This window comes from Carassius gibelio, chromosome B14, assembly GCF_023724105.1.
Source record: "Carassius gibelio isolate Cgi1373 ecotype wild population from Czech Republic chromosome B14, carGib1.2-hapl.c, whole genome shotgun sequence".
NCBI classification, from domain to species: Eukaryota; Metazoa; Chordata; class Actinopteri; order Cypriniformes; family Cyprinidae; genus Carassius; species Carassius gibelio.
The window spans coordinates 25,106,420-25,120,387 of NC_068409.1; the positions used below are offsets into that span (position 1 = coordinate 25,106,420).

General features: G+C 41.2%; 1 protein-coding gene across 9 annotated transcripts in view; it reads right to left on the bottom strand.

Moving 5' to 3' along the window:
- LOC127971926 (uncharacterized) overlaps positions 1 to 13,968 on the bottom strand; it is a 30,130-nt gene that overhangs the window by 1,121 nt on the left and 15,041 nt on the right. For 5 of the 9 annotated variants that reach the window (XM_052575250.1, XM_052575257.1, XM_052575254.1 and 2 more), the window contains 5 exons: positions 13,081 to 13,188; positions 12,346 to 12,591; positions 10,344 to 12,237; positions 8,736 to 8,828; positions 7,827 to 7,901 (listed from right to left, as the gene is read on the bottom strand). In XM_052575250.1, coding sequence (XP_052431210.1) covers positions 7,827 to 7,901; positions 8,736 to 8,828; positions 10,344 to 12,237; positions 12,346 to 12,591; positions 13,081 to 13,188 — 2,416 coding nt within the window. The remainder of the gene's footprint in view (positions 1 to 7,826; positions 7,902 to 8,735; positions 8,829 to 10,343; positions 12,238 to 12,345; positions 12,592 to 13,080; positions 13,189 to 13,968) is intronic. The other 4 variants (XM_052575258.1, XM_052575256.1, XM_052575255.1 and 1 more) reach the window with 1 other exon arrangement.

Below are 13,968 nucleotides of genomic sequence, written 5' to 3' on the forward strand. Positions count from 1 at the left end.
ACTGAGTCCTGAGCTACACACACACACACTGATGTCTAAATCACACCTACATATTGGGACCATGTTGAAGACTGAGTCCTGAGCTACACACACACACACTGATGTCTAAATCACACCTACATATTGGGACCATGTTGAAGACTGAGTCCTGAGCTACACACACACACACTGATATCTAAATCACACCTACATATTGGGACCATGTTGAAGACTGAGTCCTGAGCTACACACACACACACTGATGTCTAAATCACACCTACATATTGGGACCATGTTGAAGACTGAGTCCTGAGCTACACACACACACACACTGATGTCTAAATCACACCTACATATTGGGACCATGTTGAAGACTGAGTCCTGAGCTACACACACACACACTGATGTCTAAATCACACCTACATATTGGGACCATGTTGAAGACTGAGTCCTGAGCTACACGCGCACACACACACACACACACACTGATGTCTAAATCACACCTAAATATTGGGACCATGTTGAAGACTGAGTCCTGAGCTACACACACACACACTGATGTCTAAATCACACCTACGTATTGGGACCATGTTGAAGACTGAGTCCTGAGCTACACACACACACACTGATGTCTAAATCACACCTACATATTGGGACCATGTTGAAGACTGAGTCCTGAGCTACACACACACACACACTGATGTCTAAATCACACCTACATATTGGGACCATGTTGAAAACTGAGTCCTGAGCTACACGCGCACACACACACACACACACTGATGTCTAAATCACACCTAAATATTGGGACCATGTTGAAGACTGAGTCCTGAGCTACACACACACACACACACTGATGTCTAAATCACACCTACATATTGGGACCATGTTGAAAACTGAGTCCTGAGCTACACGCGCACACACACACACACACACTGATGTCTAAATCACACCTACATATTGGGACCATGTTGAAGACTGAGTCCTGAGCTACACACACACACACTGATGTCTAAATCACACCTACATATTGGGACCATGTTGAAGACTGAGTCCTGAGCTACACACACACATTAGCCGCGTTTCCACTGGCGAGCTTAAAGCGGGCGTGCTAGTGCGTGCCAGTGCCAGTCGCGTTTCCACTGTCACTTCCGGGGCTTGATCGTGCCTCGCCGGGGCTTCCTCTGGGCCAACGGCCAGGGTTTTTTGGCCCGACGAAAACCTTGGGCCAAAGCGGGCCAGCTGGGGCTAGAGGAGGGGTTATGAACAAAGAGGAGTTTCTCACAACATTACACACTAACTAAAGTTTAAAACATGGGAACACGAAGAATGGGACCTTTAAAAGATTCAGAGAAAGCATTTAATTCCTAGAAAGTAATTGCAACAAAGCTTGGTGTCGGTGACCCAGAGTTATGCAAAAATTGATGTAGAGAAACACCCGAGAAAAGTTTTCCAAAGCCATGAAAAGAATCAAAGGAAAGAGTAAAGATATAAGGTAGCAAGTACCAAATACAAGTGTTTCGAATAAATGTTACACCATACTTCTTTCTGCTGCTGCTGTTCTTTCAATATGCACATTTAAAGGGTATACAATAAATGAAATGCCAAACGAACATACAATAATAAACCTTTTTATCAAAAGTAAATCATGACACCACATAAAATATAAAAAGGTGTTACGATTTATCCAGTTTAGGGCTGAAACGATTCCTCGAGTAAATTGAGTAACTCGATTACAAAAAATGATCGAGGCAAATTCCTCTGCCTCGAAGCCTCTTTTAATTTATTTTAAATCTCACGTCAGGTTCTTTGGCAATGATTTTTTTTAATGTGACAATGCGATTACATCACCCACAAAGCGGAAGGAGACACAAGCGCTGCGTCCGGAATCGCACACTGCAATGAGTCAGCAGTGTTTTGATTTGAGGGTGCAGGAAAACGTAAAGAGAACGTCGTGGCGTGTGTCCATTGCAAGATAAAGCTGGCATACCACAACTAGGGCCCTATGACTTCCGCGATGCAGGAAACGCGGAGGGAATCGCGGAATCCAGTAATAAAAACTAATTTTACAGTTTAACGCAGTATGGCAAGGAATTTGCCAAATTTTGAATGAATTCATCAAAAATAGGTCATTGCACTTACATCAAATCACGATATGGACTAATATCTGTAAATATTAAGCCGGAATAGTCTGTTTAAATATGAATCCTGCATGTTCTGTGTTAATGAATTGAGCAGAAGCGCGTCTTCATTCATTAAACACACGGAAGAGCGCATGAAGCTCGCGGTGAATTCAGCATCTGCTGTCTCTCTAAATAAGACGTGAACACATGAACAACATCTCCAGAACTGCTCTGACAGTCATTTCATGAGCATTTGACCGTTTGATTTGAGTAAAACTAGCGTCACATCACATACACAGAACTGTAAAGGTACGCCAACCCGTCGAAATAAAAGTGCGGTTAAAGACTGTTGTTCAGCAGAATGTACATAGCCTACTACTAAAAAAAAAATAAATAAAAAAAATAATAAAAATAAAACTTTTTTTTTTTTTAAGTTTTAAATCACACAACATTTCTTCCATGTTTTTTTTTATTATAGTAAATCCCCTTTGTTTACCAAAAAGTTAAGTAAATTTTCAATAATTAAAAGATAAATTAAATGAATGTTTTATGTGCATCTCAGAAAATGCTTTATTTAAAACCCCAACTGAATGGCACTTAAATGCACTTAATTCATCTGTCAACTTTATTGTCATTGTTCACAGTACAAGTACAGACAGAGAAATAATGGGTAATAATTAAATGTTATTTTTTGATGTAATGCATTCTATGCATTTAAAAAATACAAATATTTTTTTTTCTAAAAAAGGAAACTTAGTTGTTCATTTTAAGAGACCCAGGAGTCTTATTTTCTCGTGCATAATTAATATTACACTTTAATTAAGCAAAAACACATTTTATCCAATTACTCGATTAATCGATTGAATTTTTGGTAGAATACTCGATTACTAAAATATTCGATAGCTACAGCCCTAATCCAGTTTAATAAAATAAATTAACACTAATAAAATGAAGTAACATACCGACTCCAATATTTTTTTTTCCACATCATGCTAAAGTTTTTAGACTACGAGACATTCATGCTTCCCATAAAGGACTGATTATGGAAATGGAATGGTTCTTTGGTATTGCAAATATGATACCTGACTCTCAACTGCTGCTAATCTTTATTCTTTTGTCTATAATATTCTGACCATTGGTGCCTGTCCTAGATTGCCTACACTTCTTCATTTCATAGTTGTTGTGTTTATGGGATATGCGTGAGCATCACAACACGTTTACATTAGTCGACACCCCGCCTAGAGCAGCGCGACACACTTTTACATTAGTCTACACCCCGCCTCCATCAGCGTGACACACGTTTACATTAGTCTACATCCCACCTAGAGCAGCGCGACACACTTTTACATTAGTCTACACCCCGCCTCCATCAGCGTGACACACGTTTACATTAGTCTACATCCCACCTACATCAGCACGACACACATTTACATTAGACTACACCCCACCTCCAGCAGCGTGACAAACGTTTACATTAGTCTACACCCTTCATCCATCAGCACAACACACATTTACATTAGTCTACACCCTTCATCCATCAGCACGACACACATTTACATTAGTCTACACCCCACCTCCATCAGCGCAACACACGTTTACATTAGTCTACACCCTTCATCCATCAGCACAACACACATTTACATTAGTCTACACCCTTCATCCATCAGCACGACACACATTTACATTAGTCTACACCCCACCTCCATCAGCGCGACACACGTTTACGTTAGTCTACACCCTTCATCCATCAGCACAACACACATTTACATTAGTCTACACCCTTCATCCATCAGCACGACACACATTTACATTAGTCTACACCCCACCTCCATCAGCGCGACACACGTTTACATTAGTCTACACCCTTCATCCATCAGCACAACACACATTTACATTAGTCTACACCCTTCATCCATCAGCACGACACACATTTACATTAGTCTACACCCCACCTCCATCAGCGCGACACACGTTTACGTTAGTCTACACCCTTCATCCATCAGCACAACACACATTTACATTAGTCTACACCCTTCATCCATCAGCACGACACACATTTACATTAGTCTACACCCCACCTCCATCAGCGCGACACACGTTTACATTAGTCTACACCCTTCATCCATCAGCACAACACACATTTACATTAGTCTACACCCTTCATCCATCAGCACGACACACATTTACATTAGTCTACACCCCACCTCCATCAGCGCGACACACGTTTACATTAGTCTACACCCTTCATCCATCAGCACAACACACATTTACATTAGTCTACACCCTTCATCCATCAGCACGACACACATTTACATTAGTCTACACCCTTCATCCAGCAGCGCGACACACGTTTACATTAGTCTACACCCCACCTCCATCAGCGCAACACACATTTACATTAGTCTACACCCCACCTCCATCAGCGCGACACACGTTTACATTAGTCTACACCCCACCTCCAGCAGCGCGACACACGTTTACATTAGTCTACACCCCACCTCCATCAGCGCGACACACGTTTACATTAGTCTACACCCCACCTCCATCAGCGCGACACACGTTTACATTAGTCTACACCCCACCTCCATCAGCGCGACACACGTTTACATTAGTCTACACCCCACCTCCATCAGCGCGACACGTTTACATTAGACTACACCCCACCTCCAGCAGCGCGACACGTTTACATTAGACTACACCCCACCTCCAGCAGCGCGACACACATTTACATTAGACTACACCCCACCTCCAGCAGCGCGACACACATTTACATTAGTCTACACCCCACCTCCATCAGCGCGACACACGTTTACATTAGTCTACACCCTTCATCCATCAGCACGACACACATTTACATTAGTCTACACCCCACCTCCATCAGCGCGACACACATTTACATTAGTCTACACCCCACCTCCATCAGCGCGACACACGTTTACATTAGTCTACACCCTTCATCCATCAGCACGACACACATTTACATTAGTCTACACCCTTCATCCATCAGCACGACACACATTTACATTAGTCTACACCCCACCTCCATCAGCGTGACACACGTTTACATTAGACTACACCCCACCTCCATCAGCACAGCACACATTTACATTAGTCTACACCCCACCTCCATCAGCGCAAAACACATTTACATTAGTCTACACCACACCTCCATCAGCGTGACACACATTTACATTAGTCTACACCCCACCTCCAGCAGCGCGACACACATTTACATTAGACTACACCCTTCATCCATCAGCATGACACACATTTACATTAGTCTACACCCCACCTCCAGCAGCGCGACACACATTTACATTAGACTACACCCCACCTCCATCAGCGCGACACACATTTACATTAGTCTACACCCCACCTCCAGCAGCGCGACACACATTTACATTAGTCTACACCCCACCTCCAGCAGCACGACACACATTTACATTAGTCTACACCCCACCTCCAGCAGCGTGACACACGTTTACATTAGTCTACACCCTTCATCCATCAGTGCGAAACACATTAACATTAGTCTACACCCTGCCTCCAGTATGTTTAAAATAAAAAAATAAATAAAAAAAAAACGTTTTAAACTGCATGTTGTGTATTTGTCTGACTGAAAGAACAGGAGCTGTTTTCGTTGTTTACCATTTACATGCAATTCCCCGTTTTAACAAACTTTCAAGACTTCAAAAAGTTTATGACTGACAAACCTCTAAAGACAAATTTATAGTTGTCTTTGTAGAGAAATATGCAGCTTTGGAGCTACTGCTGTGATGCTGTACAAACGCTTCCAGTTTGAATACTCTGTAGCTGCAGTGACACTGTAGTTATGCTCACGCGCCGCTCACGCATGCAGTGTGAAGCTACACACAAACACACCGATGTCTAAATCACACCTACATAAGCCCCTTTCACATGCACGTTGGACCCGGAAAATTGTCGGAACATTGCTGGGTCGCCTTCTGTGTGAAAGCAATCACGTCCTGGGATTGATTCCGGCATTAAACCCGGGTCGGGGACCTAGTAACATTGCCGGGTTCAATCCCGGGACGAGCGATGTGTGAACAAAAGCCAGATCTAATGCCGTGTTGTAGTGATGATGCACGTTATCGTGTGACTCTTTTACCAGGTGTTTTGAAGGAAGATCAACGTTCGGACGAAAAAATATGTGCAAACTGTAATGAAGCAGAGATCAGTTAGTTCCTCACTTGCCGCGCTGACGCCGAGATCGTTCGCTTGCTTCAGTGAAAGTATAACATGCCTAACGTTTTTGACTCGTACATTACACGTCACGCCCTGATGTCACGTGTCGTTACAGGGCCTTTACGGGTTGTGTCTGAAAGCACGCACATATCCCAGGTAATCACTGGCAGTGTGAAAGTGCAAAATCTAGTGACCCGTGAACAATTGCCAGAACACTTTACCCGTGTATTTGCCGGAATGGCAGTGTAAAAGGGGCTATATTGGGACCATGTTGAAGACTGAGTCCTGAGCTACACACACACACACACTGATGTCTAAATCACACCTACGTATTGGGACCATGTTGAAGACTGAGTCCTGAGCTACACACACACACACTGATGTCTAAATCACACCTACGTATTGGGACCATGTTGAAGACTGAGTCCTGAGCTACACACACACACACTGATGTCTAAATCACACCTACGTATTGGGACCATGTTGAAGACTGAGTCCTGAGCTACACACACACACACATTGATGTCTAAATCACACCTACATATTGGGACCATGTTGAAGACTGAGTCCTGAGCTACACACACACACACACTGATATCTAAATCACACCTACATATTGGGACCATGTTGAAGACTGAGTCCTGAGCTACACACACACACACTGATGTCTAAATCACACCTACATATTGGGACCATGTTGAAGACTGAGTCCTGAGCTACACACACACACACACTGATGTCTAAATCACACCTACATATTGGGACCATGTTGAAGACTGAGTCCTGAGCTACACACACACACACACTGATGTCTAAATCACACCTACATATTGGGACCATGTTGAAGACTGAGTCCTGAGCTACACACACACACACACTGATGTCTAAATCACACCTACATATTGGGACCATGTTGAAGACTGAGTCCTGAGCTACACGCGCACACACACACTGATGTCTAAATCACACCTAAATATTGGGACCATGTTGAAGACTGAGTCCTGAGCTACACACACACACACACTGATGTCTAAATCACACCTACATATTGGGACCATGTTGAAGACTGAGTCCTGAGCTACACACACACACACTGATATCTAAATCACACCTACATATTGGGACCATGTTGAAGACTGAGTCCTGAGCTACACACACACACACTGATGTCTAAATCACACCTACATATTGGGACCATGTTGAAGACTGAGTCCTGAGCTACACACACACACACACTGATGTCTAAATCACACCTACATATTGGGACCATGTTGAAGACTGAGTCCTGAGCTACACACACACACACTGATGTCTAAATCACACCTACATATTGGGACCATGTTGAAGACTGAGTCCTGAGCTACACACACACACACTGATGTCTAAATCACACCTACATATTGGGACCATGTTGAAGACTGAGTCCTGAGCTACACACACACACACACTGATGTCTAAATCACACCTACGTATTGGGACCACATGTCCTAAACTAATCTCCTAATAAAACATGGTTACCTTGTTTGAGATTGGCATCGTCCAGGTCTACCATGGAGGAGGATTTTGGTCTACGAACAAGTGATTTCTGGGAGCCTATGATGAAGCATTTTTTTAATCAATTAATTAATTCTTTACATGAATAATAAGTACATGCCAATGCTTTATTGTACTACTTTGAAAGGCTATGTTAATTCTCTTAATTTTGCTCTCTTTGCTATCTTTACAATACATGTGGTATTCTTATGACTTTAAGCTAAAGGGTTACTCCACCCCAAAATAAAAATTGTCAATAATTACTTACCCCCATGTCGTTCCAAACCCGTAAAAGCTTCGTTCATCTTCAGAACACAATTTAAGATATTCTGGATGAAAACCGGGAGGCTTGTGACTGTCCCATAGACTGCCATGTAAATAACTATGTCAAGGTCCAGAAAAGTATGAAAAACATTGCCAGAATAGTCCATCTGGGGTCATTATTTTTGTTTTCTTAGTGTACAAAAAGTATTCTCGTCACTTCATAAAGTTACGGTTGAACCACTGATGGCAGATGGACCACTCTGACAATGCTTTTCATACTTTCCTGGACCATGAAAGTGTAATTTACTTGGCAGTCTATGCTACAGTCACAAGCCTCCTTATCCAAAATATCTTAAAATTGTGTTCCGAAGACAAAACTAAGCTTTAATGGGTTTGAAACAACATTGGGGTTTTTCTTTGAAGAAACTTTAAGTCCCTCGTCTTGACGTCCCTCGTCTTGCAGGTTGCCTGCTGATTGTGGAAAAAAAAAGCAACTATCTAAAGTACAGCACAGTTACTCATGCAATTGCTGAAATGTACACTTCCTATCCAGCGGAATTATCCAGAGTAATGGAGTAGAGGCAGAGCTGGAGGAATAATAATGTATAGAATTTGAATAAACGTATGTACCATTCACATGATCCTCATACTCTTGTCTTCTGCAGCTTAAAGTTTGCGGTTCTGCCTCATCACTGGAACTGTTGCTCGACACATCCATTTCATCTAATTAGGACAAAAGCATAAAGTTGTTGAATGCCACTATCACACCATTTCTACTTCATTTTCTCTCAATGTGGCCCATTACAAAAATCTGTGAAGCTAAACTTGTACTAGATTGCTTCTGTATTAAAATTAGGGATGCACCAATCATGATTTTTCATGGCCGATTCCGATACCGATTTTTTTTTTTACAAGTAAACTGGCCGTTTCTGATTTCCGATTGTTTAGTTTTTTTTTTGAGCAACAAACAATAAAAGAAGGAAAGTGTGCATAAACAAGATTTTATTTAGTATTTAATAGGCCAAACTGGCTTTTGGCTATTGAAAACAACCGTAACCATCTGAAATAATGGATGTAACTGCACAGTAAGTACAGTAGCCTACATTCAATACAAACATAGATGGTACAGACATCAGCATTTAGCTTTTGTTTCTGAATTGGGTTGAAACTACAGAGAACTGGCCTTAAATTAAAAGATTAACTGTAACCATGTGAAATTAAAGGCAACAACTACATAGTTCTACAATCCAAACAATACAAAAGTGTTCCTGTGGCTCAAGTGGTAGAGCATTGCATTAGCAGCGCAAGGTTGTGGGTTTGATTTCCAGGGAATCTGAATGCACTGTATGTCGCTTTGGAAAAATGCGTCTGCTAAATGCATATATACATCAAATAAGTGGTTTCTTAATCAGCATTCATTATTTGTTTTAGTTTTTAAATTTGGTTTTGAATAAAAGGTCTTTACCAGTGAGACTAAATAAAAGTGTACTATATAAATAAATTATTCCAAAATCAAATAATGTTGGTGCGAATAAACCAAAGATGCAAAGTGTTTCATTCATCAACAAATAAAAAAAAAAATAGGGTAATGATTCACATCTATATTTTTTTACTTGAGCCAATGAAGTTAAAAAGTTAAAAAATATAGATGTGAATCATTACCCTAAAATTTTTTAATTGGATGAATGAAACACTTTTTTTCAGTGTGCTACAGCAGGTGATTTTAAAATCAAATTAAGTCAATGTAATTTTAAGGTAAAAAAAAAAAAAAAAATCCTTAACAGAACTGACGTTTACTTCTGGCTTCAACGTGTATGCAAGTTCTACTTTACAAAACAAACAAAAAAAGCATTTCAGTTTTTTCACGGTTTAGTCTGTTTCGTTTCTCATCCAACACGCGCAAAGTTGTGCTGAACAAAAAAGTGCTGAACGGCTGCCCGTATCCTGCGCACAGATTTCGAAAAACTTCCACACAAATGACATGATAGCGAATGATTACAATGTAGTCTGTGCACATGGGCACACTTCCTTATAAATTGGCGAAAAAAAGACCAAAAACAGTCCGGTTCTGATTTATGGCTGGTCAACCGGTGCATCCCTAAATTAAATACCCAATGTTTGATATTTTAGGAAATATTGACAACACTCCTAATACTCTACAGAATATAAATTATTGTGAAATACAATTAATCCTGATTACCGATTGTGTTGAATTGCATATTACACAATTATATTTACCTTGTGGATCTATTGTTATACCATCTAATCCTTTACCCTGGAGTTCGGGCAGTGCCCCTTTTTCCATTGCAATGAGGAGTTTACTAATCTTTGCAAGCTGTAGAGTGCTTTCAGGGAGGCGGTAGAACTCCCGATGAACTCTGATATCATGGCCAAGGAAGTTGGCCAGTTGATCCATCTCATTGTCTTTTAGGTTTAATACTGTGGACATTGTAGCTACTTGCTTACGCAGCTTTGTTGAGCAAAGGGCATCTGGATGCTTTGCTCCACTGGCTCGGGCATACTGGTGAATACAGTCTCCACCACGATAGTGAGACAGAGCACCTGGACGAGCAAACAAATGCTTGTTTTCAACAGGAACTTGACACCTTTCTCTCATGTTTACAAGGAGATCCATGGCCACAATCATATTAGGGGTCAGCAACACTGGTACCTTCCTCCCCCTTTTACCACGTATTTCCACCCTTTGGAAGTACCCACAAAGTTTTTTCTCAAAGTCACTGAGTCCCACAGCGATATCTTTGTGCATTGGTGCCTGGTCTCTAGACGTGTAAGATTGAATATTCATCCTGGAAACTTCACCCTCTCTTCGTCTATTAAAAATAATGATCTGTGTTAGCATGACTTTGCAAAGATTGGCAAAGTTTTTGTCATTTGGTTTTTCTTGAAGGGCATCCACATATTCCTGCTGTTTTGAGTTCAAAAATGAGTGCAGTGTTTTGACATCATCTGTAAATGGTAGAACTTGTGGCTTATTCCATTTAGCTTCTCCCAGAGTAGTCAGTGCAGCTGCAGACACTACCTCATTCCATTTGCTTTCATACAAACGTCTGAAATTTCGTGCAGACTCCGCAGCCGTGTCGCGTCCTGACATCAGTGCATTGCATTCCACAGAGTTGGCAATCTTCACCAAGCTGTGTCCAAGCTTCAGTGCCAGTGATGGAATCTTGTAGGTGTTTGCCTCCTCACTAAATCCTGCCACTGCTCTTACTGCTTTTATAACGTGAGGAAAGTTGCAGGGTTGGATGAAGTCCTCCATATTATGAATGGGTGTCAGTGATCTGGCAGTGATGAGCAACCTTGCTACTTCCCTCATTTTCTGCTTAATGTAGTAATTTCTTCCTGAATGTGACTTCAGCCTGTTGTACATCTGCTCCCCTAAAAGAAGAATGTATCGATCATTCCTGACAACATCTGAAACTTCATCATTCACCATCTCACAAGCAATGGTCCACAGACTTTTGCTAACATCCACTGGTGGAGGAAGGGTCAAGCTGTTGATTGACTGAACTCTCTTCTGCCCAATTGTGCGGTTTTCATTTTTGGGGTTCTGGGGGCATGTTCGGATGTGTCTCCATAGTGTCTTTCTGTTGTATAGACCCTGACAGTGGATACAGTGAGTGAAGTCATAGGTAGATTTTACTTCTTTGGGCCGTCTGCAAGCAACCATTTCCCCATTTCCGGCTTTTGAAACTGCAGCATTATGGGCAAAGTTCCCTCTACTTTTCAAAAGGCGTAGTCTCACTCTTCTTTCCTTTGACCTTTTATCGAAGCTGAATGCCTTAGCTACCTCAAGTTCATTGCGATGAACAAACTCCAAGTGCCGTGCAATTTTAGAGTATGGCTTCTGACAATAGGCACAATATTGTATCTTCTTGTATCTATTTTTTTGCATTTTAGTAGGCATCGGTGTCACAGATGTGGAACGGTGATAGGATGAGCTTGTACTATTGTCTGTTGTACTCTTAAACTCAACAGCACCTCCCTTTGCTGGCTCGACATGGCAGATATTTAGTTCTTCACTTTCACAACTGTTGTCTGATGAGCTACAGTCTGTACCAGGGACATAATCGTTGTCACTGTAGTCAGAAAAGGAGGATTCCTCACAAGATATCTGTGGGGAAAACATTATTGTATTACATGCCCCTATGAAGAATATTAAACATATGAATACTGAAAGCCATTTTGATGCCCCCACCAACAACAAAAAAACAGCACATACCTCAGATTCATTATTCTGCGAGTAATCAGTCATCCCTCTCTTAGTTTCAAGTGTTGACAGTTGTTCATAGCGTTGAGCACATCTGTCTTGATTTTCTTTCAGTCTGAAATTATTACTTAATTGGAGCTTGGTTAATGTACCACATGGCATTACTTGTTCAGTTGACTTTTTGCTCATGTTGGAAGGAAAACATATATCTTCCTCCAAAGGTATGTTCTCCTCATTGTGAGGGACTGCTTGGTTCACCTGTAAAGAGAGAACAGAATCCACAGTGAATTTATGTTTATTTCACACTGGTGAAACATCAGGACATCCACACACACACATACACACACACATGGCTAGTTTCACACCACATCAATGTCAGTACAGTGGACAGACTCTCATCACACACTCATGGAATCCTCAAACAACGTCACAGTTTAAAAATGAGGACAAACTATGAAACGTCTATAAAAAGACGGTGGGGGGGGGGGTGCCACGGTGGGCAAGTGACATAACCAGTGTTGCGGCTTAACAACAGTATCAATGTCAGCTCTGTCTATCACGGCAAGCCTATAATGCAGTTGCATAAAGTACAAGTCAAAACAGTGCTAAGATCGAGTAGGGATGATTGGCTGTACAGTGTTGAGTTCAGTGATTGGTGTTGCTATGGGCAACCAATGGTTGTCTCAATTTGGTTAGTGCTTTTTGCCATCGGTCCATGTGACAGGGGTTTAGTGCAAGAGATCTAACCTGAGAATGGTTCTCCATCATGTCAGAGGCTGTGGATGAATGGTCACTGTTGTGGTCGGTGGATTGACCACTATTTGAAGGCCTGGGTTCAGACAAATAACTCCCAATCTGATTCAATAAGAACATACACATTAGATCAAGGCAGAAACAAGCAATTACAAAGATATTCAACAGCAAATGGATCTGTAACTCTCGTTACAGTCATCGCTGTAACGTGCGAAAGCATACAAAACACATTCCATCTGATTCCACACCAATCATCCATAATTAAGACAAACACACTATATATATTTCACACTGGAGAAACATCAGGACATCCACACACACACACGGCAAGTTTCACAACACATCAATGTCAGTACAGTGGACAGACTCTCATCACACACTCATGGAATCCTCAAACAACGTCACAGTTTAAAAATGAGGACATCATTATGTTAAAAATAGGTCTATTAATCAATACTAAAATAGATTAGATTTGAATTCTACTGTGGATCTAAATGGATCAATATGCCCATTCAATATGACTTTTCATTTCAAATGCTGACGCGCGCTTTGTTTGTGAAGACTGCTCGTGCATGCAGCTGTGCGCAACCAAGTCTAATTGGGTTAATGCACTTGCGTATCAAAATGGTTTTGTGACGTAAAATTCATATAAACACAGTCAGTGATTAGGGTTGCCACCCGTCCCTTAAAATACAAAATCGTCCCGTATTTAAAGGTAAAATTATGCACCCCATATCAAAACAATATGGGACACGATATGTCCCGTATTTTACACAGGCCAACACATTTGAATAAATAAATAACTAGTTTGCACTGTTTACAATACTAAGAGCAATTATAAAGAAATGCATTTAAATAAAAGTAGGCTATTAGAAAAGCTCA